At 45.4% G+C, this 21190-nt stretch overlaps 2 protein-coding genes across 2 annotated transcripts; both read right to left on the bottom strand.

The window, feature by feature from the left end:
- Positions 1–5150: 5150 nt before the first annotated feature.
- LOC146762558 (uncharacterized) lies at positions 5151–11107 on the bottom strand. Its single transcript, XM_085546826.1, has 6 exons — positions 10622–11107; positions 8866–9207; positions 7554–7616; positions 7338–7437; positions 6991–7111; positions 5151–5727 (listed from the first exon to the last, which is right to left on the bottom strand). The coding sequence occupies exons 1-6, from the start codon at positions 10809–10811 to the stop codon at positions 5395–5397; spliced, it is 1149 nt and encodes a 382-aa protein (XP_085402952.1). The 5' UTR covers positions 10812–11107; the 3' UTR covers positions 5151–5394.
- A 3149-nt stretch (positions 11108–14256) lies between these two features.
- LOC107321484 (uncharacterized) lies at positions 14257–20260 on the bottom strand. The gene is made up of 6 exons (XM_032448073.2): positions 19590–20260; positions 17916–18257; positions 16648–16710; positions 16433–16532; positions 16099–16219; positions 14257–14838 (listed from the first exon to the last, which is right to left on the bottom strand). The coding sequence occupies exons 1-6, from the start codon at positions 19663–19665 to the stop codon at positions 14506–14508; spliced, it is 1035 nt and encodes a 344-aa protein (XP_032303964.2). The 5' UTR covers positions 19666–20260; the 3' UTR covers positions 14257–14505.
- Between the last annotated feature and the right edge of the window lie 930 nt (positions 20261–21190).

The raw sequence follows: 21190 nt of genomic DNA, 5'->3' as shown, positions 1-21190 counted from the left end.
AGACAGTGGCTCCTCCAGCAGGATGCAACTATTGAAATAGCTCCACCACAATGCTGGATTTACTGGAGTCCATGCTTTTCCATTAACAGACCATAACCCAGGCTCTACCACCAGCTTTCTTCAACATTTTTTCCGTCTCCAATGGGAAAAGCTTGAATTGCTCAGATTTCCTTCCATCATAGAATCACCAAGGTAGGGGAAGACCTCTGAGATCACGTAATCCAACCATCCACCCACCACCACTATTTTCCCCACTAACACATGTCCCTTAGTACCACATCCACACGGTTCTTGAACACCTCCAGAAACGGTGACTCCACCACCTCCCTGTGCAGCCTGTGCCGTCCTGACCACTCTTTTGGAGAAAAAAGTTTGTCCTGACATCCAACCTGAACCTCCTGTAGCACGACTTGAGATCATCCCATCAGTCACAGTTTTGGGCTCCAGCAACTAACCTGCTGCCTGTTGCTTGAATCTGATGTCCCTGTACTCTTCAGACTGATTTTTCTCATGAGAAAAACATGTTTGCCGGTCTTCTGTACCTATTACCTTCACAACTGAGGGGATTTCAGAAGGGACTCCAGAGAACTGTGGACTGTACAGCTTAAAACAAGTTTATCCAGAAGTTCCATGTGTCAACAAAGCAACAGAAGTAGGGAAGTCCCAAGGACATCCTTCTGCCTTTCATGAAGATAAAGGGGACACTCAGGGGACTTGAATATTTTTAATTAGATCATCCATTAGATCATCCATCAACTCATATCTTCTGTAGTGGAACAATTTTCTGTTTGTCTATATTTTCCTGTTCCCTCAGTGGTCTGATGGAACAAAGGGAAGAAAGAAGAAAAGATGAAAGAATATGGAAAGTAGGAGAGCTGCTTCTCTGAAAGAGAGGGCAAAGCCCAGAGCTGAGCAAGGAGAGGGTAGTTCTGAAGTAGTATGTAAAAAGCAGAGGTAACCTGAGGGCATACAGAGGCAAATAGAAATGACTCTACGCGGTCCAGCAGGTTCAGAAAATAGAAACTTTTCATATTCATAATGGAACTAAAAGACACGAAAGTCTCTTTCTGCCCTGTTCTGTGCTGTCATTTCAGCTGTTTCTTTTTGCATGCTCCCAGCTCAGTTTAGCAGTCTCCATTGCCTTTCCCAAAGCAGGTGGTAGCTGAGCCGACACCAATGCTTCAATGTGATAAAGCCTTAGAAGTTAACAAGAACAAAAGTGGTGAAGCTTCCTGTCATAAAATCTGGCAAGTTATTTGTACTGCTTATTTTTTTTTCACCTATGTTGCTACCTATGTGCTGGTGAAAGTGATCTGAAATCTCTCCTGTCGCGAATGAGTTCTAGTCTGTAGTCTTTCCTTTGCCTGCTCATTGGATGCTCTCTATTCTGAATGCCTTTCTAGGTTCTTCCCTTTATTTTTAGGCTAATGACCTCCTTTAAGAGGAACCATTTGTGCCAGTAAACAGTGAAATTTGTACAGGTTTGAGGAAGAAAAATGTGAGACAGCTGATTTATGCTGTTGTCATTCAATAGGAAGAGAAAATAAAGGGTTAGACTGAGGCTAGTGGGAGTGACAGAGATTTCAGTTATGAGAAAAGCACTGAATTGTGTAGGCTATATCAGCTGCTGGAGGTCACATCAAGACTACTGGGCTGCTGATTTGCTCTGGCTCTGCTTATGTAAATTCACATATCCCTCTTCAACATCAAATTTGGTAGTAACACTACCAAAACTCACTAATACTTGGATACCTTTGTATGTTTCAGAGCACCTGTTGCCTGTTATCATAGAATCATAAAGGTTGGAAAAGACCAGTAACATCATCAAGTCCAACCACCAAACCATTGCCACTGTGCTCACTAACCATGTCCCTAAGCATCACATTTCTTGAACACCACCAGGAATGGTGACTCCACCACCGTGGGCAGCCTGTGCCACTGCCTCACCACTCTTTTGGAGAAGTATTTTGTAATATCCAGCCTGAACCTCCCCTGGTGCAACTTAAGGCCATTACTTCTTGTCCTGTTGTTATTACCTGGGAGATGAAGCTGGCACACACCTCGCCACAACCTCCTTTCAGGTTAATTGTAGAAAGTGATGTCTCACCTGAGCCTCTTCTTCTCCAGACTGAACAGTCTTCCTGTAAAAGTTGTGCTCCAGACCCTTCACCAGCTTATTTGCCTTTCTTTGGACACACTCCAGGTTTTCAATGTCCTTCTCATAGCGTAAAATGGAAGACATGTTTAATCTTCGCTGTAAAAGGATGTTTTGTGTTAGACTTCATAGAAATGGGAGCCGTTGCACACCATTCATCTTTGATATATCTAACATAAAAGCATGTAATCACATATTCTCTTCCCTTCTCTAATTTCCCAGTGAAACACACTGATCTTTCTGCTTCAATGACTTCTCACGCTTCTCTTGCAATCTCCATATAGGAGCTTTTTCTCTAACTGGCAGCCACAGGCTGTGGACATGACTTGCTACACAGACTTGTTCAGAAGCACACTGCACATTACAGAGAAAAACAAATGTTCCTGCACCCAGACGGTGTGAATTCCAGCTTCCTAGGGACAGGTAAATGGGAGAAGATCATGGTAGTCATTGGGGAGAAAGATGTCTCAAAAGAAAGGTGAGACCACCACTGTACATTTCTAAGATAAGGTTACACTAAAAGTAAAGACAACTTGAACATTTTACCTGGGTCTCATTAGTGGGGCTGGCTTTGGTCGCAGCTACTTGGCAATGTTTTTCCTCCTGAAGGTTCTTCCCTTTGCAATTACAAAGACCAAAAGGAACAATTAATGATATTTCAGCAAAAAAAATCAAAAGGATACTTTTAAACTTCTACCTGATCGCTAGTGGGAAAACAAAACAAAACAAAACAAAAAAAAACAAACAAAAGAAACACCAAAAACAACAACAACAAAAAAAACACCCAACATGTCTATCTGTTTTGCAGACATCCAGAACCAAAGTGTTTTAAAAAAACCTGTATGTGAGACTTCCTGGAAAGGCTGAGACTACTTCTGTCCACCAGTTTTCTGAATCCTTGTTGTGCACTTCATCACATTTTCTGTTTTCCTTCTTATTCACAAGAGCTGACATTTTACTCTTAGGAAAATAACACTTCTGCACTGAGGATAAAGCCTGTACTACCTTCCAGCAGTGTATAGGGATAACCTTACAAGTCCAGCAGGCTCTGAACCAACCTGACACCATGTCAATGGTTTATGGGCCAGTTGGTTATACCAATCAGAGCTACAACTACAGAACACATATGTCCAAGATTACCACATTAATTTATCTGCTTGGTCAGAGTGCTGGGTGGATAGATAAATAAATAAATAAATAAACTTTCCATCAGGAAAAGCCAAGCTGAGGCCTCCACCTGTAATTCACGTGACTACCAATTTCAAGGCAAACAGGAGCATCCATGGCCAACAACCTACATAACAGAACTTGTCAGGTTTTTGGCACCCTAGATGCTTTCCCAGGTCCCACCAGACATCCAGAAATGATATTTCCCCTTGTGATTCCACAGCTGCCTTAGCAAACCTTCCATTCATCACAATCTCAGAACAGACTTGGGAGCATGTCCCCATTGCTTCCTGGGTACACACTTACCTTGCAAGATTTCCAGGGCTTCATGGCAGGACTGAAACCAAGTTCCCTGTTGGTTACTTTGCCTTTCAGTGACCACAGTCAGAGTTCTCTGCTGGACAGTCTCTGTTCATTCCACTGTGTGATGCTGTAGCTGCACTTCCATACTTTTCTACCTTCCACGACCCTGAGGAAGGTCATCTACTGCTGGAGAGAGAACGGCAGATGTCTAACCAGCCAGTCCTGCTGTTTACATGAGCGTAGCAGGCTGCTGTGGGAAGTCCTTTTCTGATCCCAGAAGAAGCACAAGGCCAAACACGTGAATGTGGGCCCAAAGAAGGAACCTGGAAGGCAGCAGTGCAGCACATAGGTTTTTGTCTGTGGGCCTGGATACCACTTACCTGGGAAAGGATTAACTATCTTCTTTGTATTTTGGATGTTCAAGATATCCAAGCTTTCACTTTCAGGTTGTGTAATAGGATACAGTTCTTTACCGAAAGGGCAATAAGCCCTGGAACACATTCCTCAGGGCAGTGGTCATGGCACCTATCTTGACAAACTTCAAGAAATGTTTGCACAAGACTCCCATACACCAATTCCTGATCTCTTCCACTAGAGGGTACTCTGCTACTGAAAAAAATGCACTCTGCCCTGAAGCTGCACAATCTGTCAAAAGTCTTCCCAGAGACGCTGGTAATGTTTCCTGTAATAAAATAAAGAACAGAGGAAGCTTTCCATCATAAGCTCTTAAACTTGTAACTCTTTCCCAAATATCCGTCTTAGTACACTCCCACGGGCCTTGGTGCATCTGCAGCACAGATCCTTCTGCCTGATTATTTGTGGAGCACCAAAGGAGAACCTGCAGTAACTTGTTGGCCAATATGGTAAATTCACAGCCTCCCACAACCATGACCTCTCCTCTCACAGCCTTGCTAGAAACTGGAAAAAGAATGAAGAGTTCAAATAGAGAGGAAATAGCCATAGTGCCAGAAATGGCATCACAGGGTATCTCAGTCTAAAGGAAATCTGGGATGTCACCTTGTACAGGACCATGCACAAAGCAGGAGTAGGAAGATCAGGTTGCTTCGGGCCCTGTCCAGGAGAATTTTGTCTGTGTCTGAGGTTGGGGCCTCCTCAGCGTTGCTGGGCTCTTGTTCCAATGTCTGTCCTACTTGTCAGTAAGAAAAAAACATTTATCACACTGAGTGGGAACTTCTTGTTCCCATTTCTCCTACCCTGACTGCCAGGTGCCTCTGACAGGAATACAGTGCCACTGCCTCCACAGCTGTAGGATTCAGCTAGTCCACCCTTGACTGCCAAGCCACATGTCTTCTGTTTACAAGCTGGTCCACCTCTATGCTTGCTGGCTCTTGTACCTGCACACCCACTCTCGCACAAGACGCCACATGCAGATTCGGACCCTTGCCAATCTGGTGGGTGGTTTGGTTTATGTGGGTGTTTCTAGTCCCCAGCACCATGGTCTCAGTCCAGCTCCTGGCACTAGACCCCCAGGCACACAAACACATCAAATATAGAGTTAAGGTACTAAGAAATAGAAAGTCATTTAATAAGAAAACATACACTGTCTTCCACTGCATCCCATCCCACTTCCCATACCCTCATAAAACAACATTTTATAACATTTAAAAGATGCTCCAGTAGTGGCTTATCTTGACAGTATACACTTGACTTCTGGGACTGAAGGACTGCTAAGACAGCACCAGGAGGTTCTCTATAGGCTGTCTCTTCCTCTGAGCCCTTAGCTTGAATTCCCTACCCGTGTGATGTCCTTAGTGCTCCTCTGGACTTCTAGCAACAGGGCTTTGGTGGCCTGGTTTCTCTCCTGTACTGGGCCAAGGAGTAGCCAGGGCAGGGCATAATTCAGACTCCTCACATTCCTCTGTGTCACTGTTGTTCTTCAGGAGTGCGCAGAGCGAATCATCATTGCTCAAATCAGTGAGCTCTACAAGGGGTAAGTTGTGGCTGGTACTGTCTTGGCTGCCAGCTTCCTCTGAAAACACGAGCCTCTTGTTTCTCTTCCAGGTTTCTCTTCCTTTGTTCTCTTCCAGATATCTCATTGGAGTTGGTAGCCTTTTACGAAGTGAAGATCCTGGATTCTGCCTCTGTAAAAGAGTCAGCACAATAATTAAAAATGACCATTACCATGAAGACAAAAAAACAAAAGGGCTCCTATTCACAGTGCTGGTGTGGTGTTGCACACCTAAGCCACTCTGTGATCTCTTCATAAGCCACTGGCACAGTTTTGCTTTTGCTCAAGCATAGTGTGTTGATATGCTCAGGCACTCCCTGAACATACCTGGAACGGCTGCTCCTTCAACTGTGGCCTGATCTGAGAGGTACCAAACTGTGCAACCTGGGAGCACTGGAACTGCACAACAGGGAGAAGATTCCAGGATTGCCTCATCTGCACTGTGGCCAGAATGGAATGTTTCCTGACTAAAGGCAGTTATCTCAAGGTCCTGCTGTTAAGGGTTTCCTAAGCAACACCTTGAGTTCTTGAGGAACCTCAGCTTGCTGTGATCATACCCACCAGAGTTGGAACAGATTACTTTTGAGATTCAACACTGAAGAACTAGAGTCCCTTTTGGGACAGATCTCATTATTCACAGTGAGAGGATGAATGGGATGCTAAGTAATTAAACCTCCCTGCAGAATAATCCGCATGAAAATTTCAGATGAACCTTGTCATTCTCAAACCCTTAACTAACATTGTCCACAACAAAAGAGGAGCAGTCGGCAGGATGATGAAAGTGATTATCCCCCTCCATCCTCATGAAACCCTAGCAGGACTATAGTATCCAGGTTTGGGGCCCCCCAACGCAAATAAGAGTTGAGCTTTTGGAAAGGATGAAGATTTACAGAGGGCTGCAGCACCTCTATGAAAATAGGCTGAAGAATCTGGGCTTGTTCAGTCCAGAGAAAAGAAGGCTCCAGCAATACCTCACTGAGGCCTTCCAATTTAAAGGGAGATTATAAACAAGAGGGAAATAAACTTGGTACATGTATAGATATTGACAGGACAAGAAGGAATGGTTTTAAACTAAAAGTGAATTAAATTAGATTTTAGGGGTAAATTTTTCATTGTGAAGGTGGACAGACGCTGGAACAGGTTACCCAGAGAAGCTGTGCATGTCCCATCCCTGGAATCATTCAAGGCATGGTTGGATGAGATGCTGGGCAGATTGGTCTAGTGGGTCTCCACCCATGACAGGGTGGTGTAACTGGGTGGTCATCAAGAACACTTTCAACCCAAGCCATTCTATGATTCTATTTCAGCAGATAGTTTTGCCATGTTCCTTGCAATAGTTGTCCAAGACTTCTGAAAGATTTGGAGAATTGCTGGAAGTGCTGGGCATTGGCATTACCTCATTTTGATAAGAACTGCCTTGGACATTTGGCGTTGTCAGGCTAATGGATTGCTCACATACATCCTCCTGTAAGCATTTCTCCTTTTCTGGTGTGCTATGTGCTCTAGGATTCTGCAGTCTGGAAGAAAAACAAACAAAGAAAAAAAAACAACCGCACAAATTCATCAAATAATACTTAGAAATCTGACATTTAGAGTGAATCTTGTTGCCTTAAAACTAGTGCTTCCACCTGGGTGAGTTTCCATTGCAAGTATATGAAAACACCAACAGGAAAGAGAAAGGCAAATTGCAATATGAACACAGGTAAGCCATGTTATTCACAAGATAATGAAAATCACTCTTACCTTCTCTTCCTTCTTTTGATTAGCCACGTGACGAGAAGTATGAAGGTTGCTAAGACAGCAACTATGAAGACCACCTTAAAACCTATTATCTTCTGAATACCTACAAAGAGACACAAAGCATGAAGGAGTGTCAGTATATTTCTCCTGTCCTCTTCCGGAGGTTGTGACTAAACTGAAACATTAACCATTTTAATTTTGAATACATACCAGAAATACCTCTTGTACTGGGGGAACCCACATCTAACATTTTGACTTCTGTTCTGTTTGCATTTCCACTTTCTGTAAAAGGAAGTTTTATAATTAGGGAAGTTTTTCATTATTCCTGAGAGATGTCCTATGAGACCCTCTATGAGAAAGACTGCTCCCCAGTATTCAACAGCCAGGGACTACTCGGCTAGTACACTCCAGCTGGGGATGCTGCTGGAGAACATCACCCCTAAATAAGAGATTATGTATAAATTGAAACATACAGAGAGACATGTTCACCTGTGCAACCTGATTTAGGGAGCCTCCTTAGGCATCTGGATTGATGATCACTGCATGTCTATTCCATTTATAGAATGGAAAATATTTGTCTGCCAAATAGACTGCATGTCTATTCCATTCCCTACAATTCTGTGATCCTGTCATTCCTACGTAACTAATATACACATACACAAACACACACACATAATACAGACACAGAAGTGCTATAGGAAAAAGCCTTCTGTATGTTTTCAAATCAAGAAATCTTCATCCCACATAAGGTCTGCACTTTCAGAAAAGATCTCTAACTAGATCAGACTCTTTAAGACAGGTTGCACTACTGTAACTGCACACACCACTGCTGATCTGGATAGCACACACAACATGGTGATATTTTTGTTACCTGGAAGCTGGATAGCAGGGTCACTACTGATACTGATTTCTAAAGCACTCCCTGCTTCAAGTTGCACTTCGCCATGCAAACTCAGCCTTGACTTTTGATTGTGAGCTGAAATGACTTCATTTTCCATCACAAGCCAAGGCATAGAGGTAGCTAGCACAGAAGGGGCATCTGTTTGCCACTGTCATTGTTCAATTTGGATTTCTTATGTGGTGTAACTTGGGGGGCCCGACCAGGCCTTCATCAACCAACTAGGTGATACTGAGGGAGGCTTTCCTGTTGATGAGTAGACAGCAGAGAGGAAAACTTTGGTAGCCAAACTGTAATTAAATTCCTCTGCTACCTCAGAAACCTCTCATCAGAAATCATCTCATCGTCAGAACTGATGAGAGAAGACATTTATTACACTCAGAGGTGAGTTAGTGATCAGAGCCTGACATGTCAGCCTTCTGTACTAGGGTACTTATCCAAATGCAGCCACAGGCTCAAGTATCTTCACTACCACTATGGACAGGTGAGGTCATTCTGGAGAAAATCCACCGAGCAGATGCTGCTGTGTGGCAAATTGACATAGATGGAGGGGATAACATTTCACTTGCCCGCTGACTCCATCAGACCTGTGCTGCATGCCAGAAAGTGAGAAGCTGCTAGTGGGAAACTTACTCTGGATTTTGAGGCATAGATCTGGGCTGCTGAAAGAGCCATGAGGGAACACACTGAAGATGCATCTGTAACAGGATGCATCCTCAGATGTGAGATTATGCAGAGTGATGGCTGAGGTGTTCCAGGCTGCTACAGTGAAATGTGCTCTCCACTGAAATGATTCTAGCAGTCGCAGCCCATGGGTTTGGCTGTAAGTGGCTATGTTCCAGACAGAAGATCCGTTTATCTTCTGCCAAGTTACTTGAAAGACATTCATTGGGAGCAAGAAGTCACAAGAGAAATATGCCTGTTGACCAAGAGTTGCTTCAGTAATGCTTTCACACTTCACTGCTTCCTCCAAACCTAGAAACAAACAAGAACACAGTATCAGAGAGAAAGAAAAAACATGGCATACCTGGTAAAAGCTGTAGTCACTTGAAGCATCGTGTCTTGTAGAGTGCTGAAACTCCATTGAGAGTCCAAGGAGGCTACTTGGAGATGCTCAAACACCTTTGTTTACAGGTGGCCATCACTCAACCTGTGTTGTGCATTTCCTAGCCATGAAGCAGTGCTTTGGCAAGGAGAAAGAGATAAGGGATCAACTAAAGGGAACTTCAGCATGGGTCCTGCCTTGCTGAAAGACATTTGGGGTACAGCAGCAAATTCACAAGAGTGAACAGTATGCTCTGGCAGCCAGGAAGGCCAAGTGTACCCTGGAGTGCCTCAGGCTCAGCACTGCCAGACAGGCAGGGGAAAGAACTGTCCATCTCTACACAGTACTGTGTAGCCTCACCTAGAGTACTGCACACAACTATGAATGCCACAATGTAGGAAGGACATAGAACTATTAGACAGTGTCCAAAGGAAGGCTAAAATAGAGTGAAGGGTCAGGAGGGCGAGACATATGAGGAGTGAGAGAGGTGCCCTGGTTGGTTCAGCCCAGAAGGCTGCAGGAAGACCTCATGGTGGCTGCAGCCACTCGAGAGGGGAGTGGTGGGCAGCGCTGAGCTCTGCCCTCTCTGACAGGGACAGAGCCCAAGGGAACAGCATGGAGCTGAGCCAGGGGAGGGACAGCTGCAGGTCAGGGACAGGTGCTGCAGTAGAGGGCATGGGAATGGAACAGCTGCTAAGGGCGGTGGGCACAGCCTCAAGATGGAGTTCATGAAGCATCTGGATACCACTCCCAGACATAGGGTTTGGACATGGGGAGGTCCTGTGTGGAGACAAATGTTGGACTCGCTGATCCTTATGGGCCCCTTACAACTCAGGGTATTCTATGATTCTATGCATTTGAGCTTACCCATTCATGCAGTTTGGGTAAGAAGTATTAGAATAAAACAGCCAAGAAGTTGAGACTTGGATCATCTACCCACTCCCTGTGTGTGGTCCCTATATGCAGCCCAGACACATAGGGCCACCACCCACCCCGAAGCTGAGCATGAAACAGAGGCACTATCCATCCTGCCTCAGCCACCTCCCTGCCCACATCCCACTGCTGCCAAAATACTGCCCCAAACAGCTCTGGGTTGTCCGGTAAAGCCCCACTAATGTGGCTCTTTTTCCAGAGAACATTCCTGCACCCCCTTCGTTGGCATCTATGAAGGTGCAGGGTGCCACAGCCAGTTCCAACAGAAACACACATTGCTCAGAGATGTGAACTGGAAATGCAAAGCTGTGGTGCTAAGGAGCTCAGCTTAGCCCATGAGCTGCTCAGTGTGCCCAGGAAGGCTGCATGCATTCCAGAAAGCCTCTATGGGTAAAGAACGTTCCCACTTACCCCTGGCAGCCTCCAGCCAGAAGCTTTGGCAGAGCAGCAGCAGGCAGAGCCCAGCCCAGCAGTCCTGCAGCAGCATTGTGTGGCCGAGCGTGTACCCCAAAACGTGGCACTTCTGCCACCTCCCTTGGATGGAGGCTGGCACACAGGTTTCGCGCCTTTTCCAGACGTGCCCCAAAAGACCAATCAGCATGCACTTCCTTGCACTTCTTCCCGCCTAGGCAATCATTAATCCCACCTGGGAATCATTACTTCCACCAATGCTGTTCACATTACTGGCGTAGCTATGCAGATTTGTTCCCCAGACAGCAAGGACTCTCAGGCTTAGAAATAACCAACAAACTCTAAAAAGAAAGCAGAAATGCTTGGGGTTCCTCACAGGTCTGTCAGTGCCATCCTAGAAAGCACAGCCATCACAAGAGCTCGTGCCTTGCAAGGTGTAACTGTTCTGAGTAATGCAGGTGGCTGGTGGCCAGAGAGAGAAGAAAAGAGAGTAGAGCAACACCCAGTTTTTCTCTGCTTTGGGAAGAAGTGAAGAGAGGCACTACGCAAGAGTTAATACCCAGCAGCTCACTATGCACCATGCTGAGCACCAGCCCTGCGGTCCCCAGAGAGATCCAGCAGCAAGGATTCACCAGAAAGTAGAGGAGCCGGATGCTTCTTGTACAATGACAATAACATAAAGAAAGTAGCAAATATCCAAAAGGTTATTGACAGGAAAAACTCACTCATATGGAAGGCTTCAGTCTGCTGGGAAATGCTGAGGCAATCTCAACCAAGGAACAATCTCTAAAAGATGCTGCCTTAGTGGTGGTCAGCCCTTAACAGAGGTCAAGAGGAGGTGGAGTCGATCTCCACCCCTCCCAGGAGCACAGCTCAATTACCCTCACCTGTGCTGCCACAGCTGACCCAACACTCACCTCAGCTGATTATTCACAGGTTCAGACTGCCATTACTAGTTTCCCTCCACCACGGAGACAGCCAGAAAGTCCACTGCTTTGCTCCAACCTGCAAAACAAAGCCAAGAGCACAAGCTGCATTATAAAAGGAGTCTGTAGAGGGCAGGTTTGGCTGAAGATTCCCCTCCCCGAGTCTGTCTGTGTCCAATGCAATTCCACAGACCTAAAGCCAGCAGAGTGATGTGGACTTGTGCTCAGGGATGTGCCCAAGGATTTCACTGTTCAGCCGCACAGCTCTTAGCCACAAAGTAACCCAGCAGGGAGACTATGCACCCTGCTAGTTTCTGGATGTATTTGGAGAATAGTGATCTCCGTGCTTGATGAATTTGTTCTGGACTCGTCTTTATGAAAGGGAAAAGCCTATCTCAAATGCATATCTTTCTGCAAAGCAGTTTCTATACAACATCTGTCTGTGTTCATCTCTGCTATTTAGGAATTCAATGCTTCCCACAGACAGCTGAGCACTTGCATGGGGTTTGCTTAATTCATACTTTTATGGAGAGTCTCCCAGAATCTGTTGGCAGCAGTAGATGCCAGTTGTTTATACCAATACATATGCCCAAGAATACCACATTAATTTATCTGCTTGGTCAGAGTGCTGGCTTGGATAAATTAATAATAATAATAATAATAATAATAATAATAATAAAAAGCATTAAACTCTCCAACTCACCATCACGAAAAACCAAGCTGAAGCCTCCACTTGTAACCCATGCGACTACCAAATTCAAGGCCAACAGGAGCAGCATGTGGCTTCCAAAAGGCAGGAAATAGCTGCCCTTTAATTGCAAAATTGTATGTTGCTGAAACATGACTTGAATTTTAGCTAAAGCTCCCTGAATTGAAAAACTCAGCTGCAGAAAATCCAGCTCCCTCACAAGATTATCCATGGCCGACATCACCTATAACAGAACTTGTCAGGTGTTTGGCTCCCTAGATGCTTTCCCAGGTCCATCAGACATCCAGAAATGATACTTCTCCTTGTGATTCCACATTTGCCTTAGCAAACCTTTCATTAATCAGTGTTAATTAATCAATCAGTTTTATTAATCATAAGTCAGTGTTCTCTGCTGGACCCAGCCTCTGTTCATTCCACTGTGTGATGCTGTGGCTGGACTTCCTTACTTTACTAACTTCCATGACCCTGAGGGAGATCATCCGCTGCGGGAGAGAGAACTGCAGATGTCTAACCAGCCAGTCCTGCTGTTTACATATGAGTAGCAGGCTGCTGTGGGAAGTCCTTTTGTGATCCCAGAAGGAGCGCAAGGCCAAACACGTGAACATGGGCCCAAAGCAGGAACCTGGAAGGCAGCAGTGCAGCACGTAGGTTTTTGTCTGTGGCCCCGGATATCACTTGCCTGGGGGATGATTAAATATCTTCTTTGTATTTTGGATGTTCAAGATAGCCAAACTTTCACATTCAGGTTGCATAACAGGAAAAAGTTCTTCACAAAAGGGCAATAAGCCCTGGAACACATTCTTCAGGGCAGTGGTCATGGCACCTATGTTGACAAACTTCAAGAAATATTTGGACAAAGCTCTCAGACACGTAGTCTGATTTTTGGGTGGCCCTCTGTGGAGTCAGGAGTTGGAATCAATAATCCTTATGGGTCTCTAATGACATGGGAGTTTCTATTTGCTTGACCAAGACAGATCAGAAAATAAAAACAAGCACCTTGAGTTACGAAGGCACTCCCTGGAGGCCTTTCCACCTGCGATCCATTCCACCTCCAATTCCTGATCTCTTCCACTCGAGGGTACTGTGCCATTGGAGAAAAATGCACTCTGCCCTGAAGCTGCACAAGCTTTCAAAAGTCTTCCCAGAGATGCAGGTAAAGAGTCCTGTAATAAAATAGAGAACAGAGGAAGCTTTCCATCATAAGCTCTTAAACTTGTAACTCTTTCCCAAATATCCATCTTGGTACACTCCCACGGGCCTTGGTGCATCTGCAGCACAGATCCTTCTGCCTGATTATTTGTGGAGCACCAAAGGAGAACCTGCAGTAACGTGTTGGTCAATATGGTAAATTCACAGACTTCTACAACCACGACCTCTCCTCTCACAGCCTTGCTAGAAAGTGGAAAAAGAATGAAGAGTTCAAATAGAGAGGAAATACCCATAGTGCCAGAAATGGCATCACAGGGTATCTCAGTCTAAAGGAAATCTGGGATGTCACCTTGTACAGGACCATGCACAAAGCAGGAGTAGGGAGATCAGGTAGCTCCAGGCCCTGTCCAGGAGAATTTTGTCTGTGTCTGAGGTTGGGGCCTCCTCAGCCTTGCTGGGCTCTTGTTCCAATGTCTGTCCTACATCTCAGTAAGGAAAAAAAACCAAAACATTTATCACACTGAGTGGGAACTTCTTGTTCCCATTGCTCCTACCCTGACTGCCAGGTGCCTCTGACAGGAAGACAGTGCCATCTTCTCCACAGCGGTAGGACTCAGTTAGTCCACCCATGACTACCAGGCCAAACATCTTCTACTTACAAGCTGGTCCACCTCTATGCTTGTTGGCTCTCATACCTGCACACCCACACTCACCCAAGACACCACACACAGATTCTGACCCTGGCCAGTCTGGTGGGTGGTTTGGTTTATGTGGGTGTTTCTAGTCCCCAGCACCATGGTCTCAGTCCAGCTTCTGGCACTAGACCCCCAGGCACACAAACACATCAAAATGGTACTAAGAAATAGAAAGTCATTTAATAAGAAAACATACACTGTCTCCCACTGCATCCCATCCCACTTCCCATACCCTCATAAAACAACATTTTATAACATTTAAAAGATCCTCCAGTAGTGGTTTATCTTGACAGTATACACTTGAATTCTGGGACTGAAGGACTGCTAAGACAGCACCAGGTGGGCCTCTATATGCTGGGTCTTTCTCTGAGCCCTTAGCTTGAATTCCCCACCCATGTGATGTCCTCAGTGCTCCTCTGGACTTCTAGCAAGAGGGCTTTGGTGGGCTGATTTCTCTCCTGTACTGGGCAAAGGAGTAGCCAGGGCAGGGCATAATTCAGACTCCTCACATTCCTCTGTGTCACTGTTGTTCTTCAGGAGCGTGCAGAGCAGCTCATCATTGCTCAGCTCAGTGAGTTCCCTCTGGGGTATGTTGTGGCTGGTACTGTTTTGGCTACCAGCTTCCTCTGAAAACACAAGCCTCTTGTTTCTCCTCCAGGTTTCTCTTTCTTTCTTCTCTTCCAGATATCTCATTGGAGTTGGTTGCCTTTTGCGAAGTATAGATCCTGGTGTCTGCCTCTGTAAAAGAATCAGCACAATAATTAACCATGACCATTATCATGAAAACAAGAAAACAAAAGGGCTCCTGTTCACAACGCTGGTGTGGTGTTGCACACCTAAGCCACTCTGTGATCTCCGCATAAGCCACTGGCAAAATTTTGTTTTTGCTCAAGCATAGTGTGTTGAAATGCTCAGGCACTCCCTGAACATACCTGGAACGGCTGCTCCTTCAACTGTGGCCTGATCTGAGAGGTACCAAACTGTACAACCTGGGAGCACTGGAACTGCACAACTGGGAGAAGATTGCAGGATTGCCTCATCTTCATTGTGGCCAGAATGGAAAGTTTTCTGACTAAAGGCAGTTATCTCAAGGTCCTGCTGTTAAGGGTTTCCTAAGCAACACCTTGAGTTCTTGAGGAACCTCAGCTTGCTGTGATCATACCCACCAGAGTTGGAACAGATAACTTTTGCGATTCAACACAGAAGTAGAGTCCCTTTTGGGACAGATCTCATTATTCACTGAGAGATGATGAATGGGATGCTAAGTAATTCAACCTCCCCTCAGAATAATCTGCATGAAAATTTCAGATGAACCTTGTCATTCTCAAACCCTTAACTAACATGGTCCACATAAAAAGAGGGGCAGTCAGCAGGAAGATGAAAGTGATTATACCCCTCTGCCCTCTTGAAGCCCAACCAGGAGTATAGTATCCAGGCTTGGGGCCCCCAGCGCAGGGAAGAGTTGAACTTTTGGAAAGGATGAAGATTTACAGAGGGCTGCAGCACTTTATGAAAATAGGCTGAAGAATCTGGGCTTGTTCAGTCTGGAGAAATGACAGCTCCAGCAACACCTCACTGAGGCGTTTCAATTTAAAGGGAGATTATAAACAAGAGGGAAATAAACTTTTTACATGTATAGATATTGACAGGACAAGAAGGAATGGTTTTAAACTAAAAGAGAGATTTAGATTAGATTTTAGGGGTAATTTTTTCATTGTGAAGGTGGACAGACACTGGAACAGGGTACCCAGAGAAGCTGTGCATGTCCCATCCCTGGAATCATTCAAGGCATGGTTAATGAGATGCTGGGCAGCTTGGTCTAGTGTGTCTCCACCCATGACAGGGTGGTGTAACTGAGTGGTCTTCAAGAACACTTTCAACCGAAGCCATTCTATGATTCTATCTCAACAGAAGATTTTTGTCATGTTCCTCCCAATAATTGTCCAAAACTTCTGAAAGATTTGGAGAATTGCTGGAAGTGCTGGGAACTGGCATTACCTCATTTTGATAAGCACTGCCTTGAACCTTCGGTGTTTCCAGGCTTACAGATTGCTCACTTACATCCTCCTGTAAGCCTTCCTCCTTTTCAGGTGTGCGATGCGCTCTGTGTTTCTGCAGTCTGAAAGAAAAACAAACAAACAACACAAATTCATCAAATAATACTTAGAAATCTCACATTTAGAGTGAATCTTGTTGCTTTAAAACTAGTGTTTCCACCTGGGTGAGTTTCCAGTGCAAGTATATAAAAACACCAACAGGAAAGAGAAAGGCAAATTGCAATGTGAACACAGGCAAGCCATGTTATTCACAAGATAATGAAAATCACTCTTACCTTCTCTTCCTTCTTTTGATTAGCCCCATGATGAGAAGTATCAAGGTTGCTAAGACAGCACCTATGAAGACCACCACAAAACCTATTATCTTCTGAATACCTACAAAGAAACACAAAGCATGAAGGAGTGTCAGTATATTCTTCCTGTCCTCTTCCAGAGGTCGTGACTAAACTGAAACATTAATCATTTTACTTTAAAATAAATACAGAAATACCTCTCATACTTGGGGAACCCATAACCAGCATTTTGACTTCTGGGTTGTTCGCGTTTCCACTGTCTGTAAAAGGAAGTATGATAATTAGGGAAGCATTTCATCATTCCTGAGATAAGTCCTATAAGACCCTCTATGAGAAAAACTGCTCCCCAGTATTCAACAGCAAGGGCCTACTCTACAAGCACACTCCAGCTGGGGATGCTGCTGGAGAACATCATCCCTAAATAAGTGATCACATATAAAAAGAAACACACAGAGATGCATGTTCACCTTTGCAACCTGATTTAGGGAGCCTCCTTAGACACCTGGATTGGACTTGATGATCACTGGAGGTCTATTCCAACCCCTACAATTCTGTGATCCTGTCATTCCTACGTAACTAATATACACATACACACACCATACAGCCAAGGAAGTAGTATAGGAAGGAGCCTTCTGTATGTTTTCAAATCAAGAAATATTCATCCCACATAAGCTCTGTACTCTCAGAAAAGATCTCTAATGAGACCAGACTCTTTACGACAAGTTGCACTACTATAATTGTACACACCACTGCTGATCTAGACAGCAGCCAAACAATGGGGAATCACAAACAACACGGTTATATTTTTGTTTCCTTGGACCAGGATAGCAGGATCACTACAGATACTGATTTCAAAAGTACTCCCTGCTTCAAGCTGCACTTCTCCATGCAAACTCAGCCTTGACTTTTTATTGTGAGCTGAAATGACTTCATTTTTCTTCACTGTTGGTGCTCAAGTAAACAAGCCAAGGTGTAGAGGTAGCTAGCAGAGAAGGTGCATCTGTTTGCTACTGTCGATGTTCCATTTGGATTTTGTTTATGGTGCTATCCTGGGGGGCTTGCCCACACCTTCATCAGCCAAGTAGGTGATATCAAGGGAGGCTTTCCTGCTGCTGAGCAGACAGCAGTGAGGAAACCTTAGGTAGCCAAACGGTAATCAAATTCCTCTTATAGCTCCAAAATCAATGAGAGAAGATGTTTATTACACTCAGTGGTGAGTAAGTGGTCAAAGCTGGACAGGTCAGCCTTCTGTACCAGGGTTCTTATCCAAATGCATCCCCAGGCTTATTTACCTTCACTACCACTATGTACAGGAGTGGTGATTTTGGAGAACATCCACCAAGCACATGCTGCTTTGTGTTGCAAATTGACATGGATGGAGGAGGATAATATTTCACCTGCCCTCTGACTCCATCAGACCTGTGCTGCATGCCAGAAAGTGAGAAGCTGCTAGTGGGAAACTTACTCTGGATTTTGAGGCATAGATCTGGGCTGCTGAAAGAGCCATAAGGGAACACATTGAAGATGCATCTGTAACAGGATGTATCCTCAGAAGTGAGATTTTGCAGAGTGATGGCTGAGGTGTTCAGGGCTGCTACAGTGAAACGTGTCTTCCTCTGAAATGATTCTTGCAGTCGCAGTCCATAGGTTCGGCTGTAAGTGGCTATGTTCCTGATGGAAGATCCATTTATCTTTTGCCAAGTTACTTGCAAGACATCCATATGGAGCAAGAAGTCACAAGAGAAATTTGCCTCTTTACCAAGGGTTGCTTCAGTAATGCTTTCACACTTCACTGCTTCCTCCAAACCTAGAAGCAAACCAGAACACAGAATCAGAGGGAGAGAAAAACGTGACTAACGTGGGAAAAGCTGTAGTCCCTTGGAGCACTGTGTCTTGCAGTGTGCTGAAACACTATTGAGAGTCCACAGAGGCAGCTTGGAGACGCTCAGACACCTTTGTTTACAGGTGGCCATCACTCAATTATTCTGTGCTGTGCATTTCCTAGCCATGAAGTAGTGCTTTGGTGAGGAGAAAGACATAGGGGATCAACTGATGGGAAGACGCACCAACAACGGACTTCAGCATGGGTTTCATCAGCAAATTCTCAAGAGTGATCAGTATGCCCTGGCAGGTAGGAAGGCCAACTGTACCCTGGAGTGCATCAGGCTCAGCACTGCCAGCTGGGCAGGGGAAAAGGACTGTCCATCTCTACACAGTACTGTGTAGCCTCACCTACAGCACTGCACGCAACTATGAATGCCACAATGTAGGACGGACATAGAACTATTAGACAGTGTCCAAAGGTAGGCTAAAATATAGTGAAGGGTCAGGAGGGCGAGACATGAGGAGTGAGAGAGGTCCCCTGGTTGGTTCAGCCCAGAAGGCTGCAAGGAGACCTCATGGTGGCTGCAGCCGCTCGAGAGAGCAGAGGAGGGCAGCGCTGAGCTCTGCTCTCTGTGACAGGGACAGAGCCCAAGGGAACAGCATGGAGCCAGAGGGGGGTTAGGGACAGGTGCTGCACTAGAGGACACGGGAATGGAACAGATGCTAAAGGCAGTGGGCACAGCCTCAAGATGGAATTCATGAAGGATCTGGATACCACTCCCAGACATAGGGTTTGGACTTGGGGTGGTCCTGTGTGGAAACAAATGTTGGACTCACTGATCTTTATGCAGTTTGGGTAAGGGCTATTGGAATAAAACAGCCAAGAAGTTGAGACTTGGATCTTCTACCCACTCCCTGTGTGTCATTCCTATACATGGCCCCAGACACTTAGGAACACCACCCACCCGAAGCTGGGCATGAGACAGAGGCACTATCCCTCCTGCCTCAGCCACCTCCCTGCCCACATCACACTGCTGCCAAAAGTTTGCCCCAAACAGCTCTGGGTTGTCCTGTAAGGCCGCACTAAAGTGGCTCTTTTTCCAGAGAACATCCCTGTTTCCCCCACATTTGCATCTCTAAAGGTGCAGTGTGCCACAGTCTGTTCAACAGAAACACACATTGCTCAGAGATGAGAACTAGAAATGCAACGCTGTGGTGCTAAGGAGCTCAGCTTAGCCCATGAGCTGCTCAGTGTGCCCAGGAAGGCTGCATGCATTCCAGAAAGCCTCTATGGGGAAAGAACATTCCTACTTACCCCTGGCAGCCTCCAGCCAGCAGCTTTGGCAGAGCAGCAGCAGGCAGAGCACAGCCCAGCAGTCCTGCAGCAGCATTGTGTGGCTAAGCGTGTACCTGAAAACATGGCACTTCTGCCACCTCCCTTGGATGGAGGCTGGCACACAGGTTTCGCGCCTTTTCCAGAAGTGTCCCAATCAGCAAGCACTTCCTTGCACTTCATCCCGCCTAGTCAATCATTAATCCCACCTATGAACCATTACTTCCATCCGTGATGCTCACATTACTGGCAAGGCTATGCAGATTTGTTCCCCAGACAGGAAGTGCTCTCAGGCTTAGAAATAACCAACAACCCCTAAAAAGAAAGCAGGAATGCTTGGGGTTCCTCACAGGTCTGTCAGAGCCACCCTAAGAAGTTCAGCCATCACAAGAGCTCGTGCCTTGCAAGGTGTAACCGTTCTGAGTAATGCAAGTGGCTGGTGGCCAGAGGGAGAAGAGAGTACAGCAGCTCCCAGTTTTTCTCTGCTCTGGAAAGAAGTAAATAGAGGCAAATACACAATGGTTACAACCCAGCTGCTCACCTGGCACTATGATGGGCACCAACCCTGCGGTCCCCAGAGTGATCCAGCAGCAAGGACATACCAGCAAGAAGAGGAGTTGGATGCTTGTTGTACAATGACAATAACATAACAATAGTAGTAAATAACCAAAAGATTATTTACAGGAAAAACTCACCCATATGGAAGCCTTCAGTCAGCTGGGAAATGCTGAGGCAATCTCCACCAAGGAGCAATCTCCAAGAGATGCTGCCTTAGTGGTGGTCAGCCCTTAAATGAAGTCTAGAGGAGGTGGAGTCAAGCTCCACCCCTCCCAGGAGCACAGCTCAATTACTCTCACCTGTGCTTCCACAGCTGACCCAACACTCGCCTCAGCTGATTAATTAGAGTTTCAGGCTGTGATTACCAGTTTCCCATACACTCCTCCACCACGGAGACAGCATAGAGACAGCCAGAAAGTCCATTGCTTCGCTCCAACTTGCAAACCAAAGCCAAGAACACAAGCTGCATTAAGAAAGGAGTCTGTAGAGGGCAGGTTTAACTGGAGATTCCCCTTCCCAAGTCTGTCTGTGTCCAGTGCAATTTCACAGACCTAAAGCCAGCAGAGTGATGTGGACTTGTGCTCAGGGATGGAAACAAGGATTTCACGGTTCAGCCACGCAGCTCTTTGCCACACAGTAACCCAGCAAGGAGACCATGCACCCCGCTAGTTTCTGGTTATATTTGGAGAATAGTGACCTCTGTGCTTGATGAATTTGTTCTGGACTTGTCTTTATGAAAGGGAAAAGCCTATCTCACATGCATATCTTTCTGCAAAGCGATTTCTATAAAACTTCTGTGTTCATCTCTGCTATTTAGGAATTCGGTGCTTCCAATAGACAGTTGAGCACTTGCATGGGATTTGCTTAAATTATACTTTTATGGTGAGTCTCCCAGAAGCATTTGGCAGCAGTAGATGCCATTTGGTTATACCAATCAGAGCTACAACTACAAATCACATATGTCCAAGATTACCACATTAATTTATCTGCTTGGTCACAGTGATGGTTTGGATAAATAAATAAAT

The sequence above is a fragment of the Coturnix japonica genome, chromosome 1 (genome assembly GCF_054131305.1).
Source record: "Coturnix japonica strain WE chromosome 1, WE-NBRP24, whole genome shotgun sequence".
In the NCBI taxonomy this organism is placed as follows: domain Eukaryota; kingdom Metazoa; phylum Chordata; class Aves; order Galliformes; family Phasianidae; genus Coturnix; species Coturnix japonica.
The sequence above is the reverse complement of the archived record's forward strand: the minus strand, read 5'-3'. Positions and strand labels throughout refer to the sequence as shown.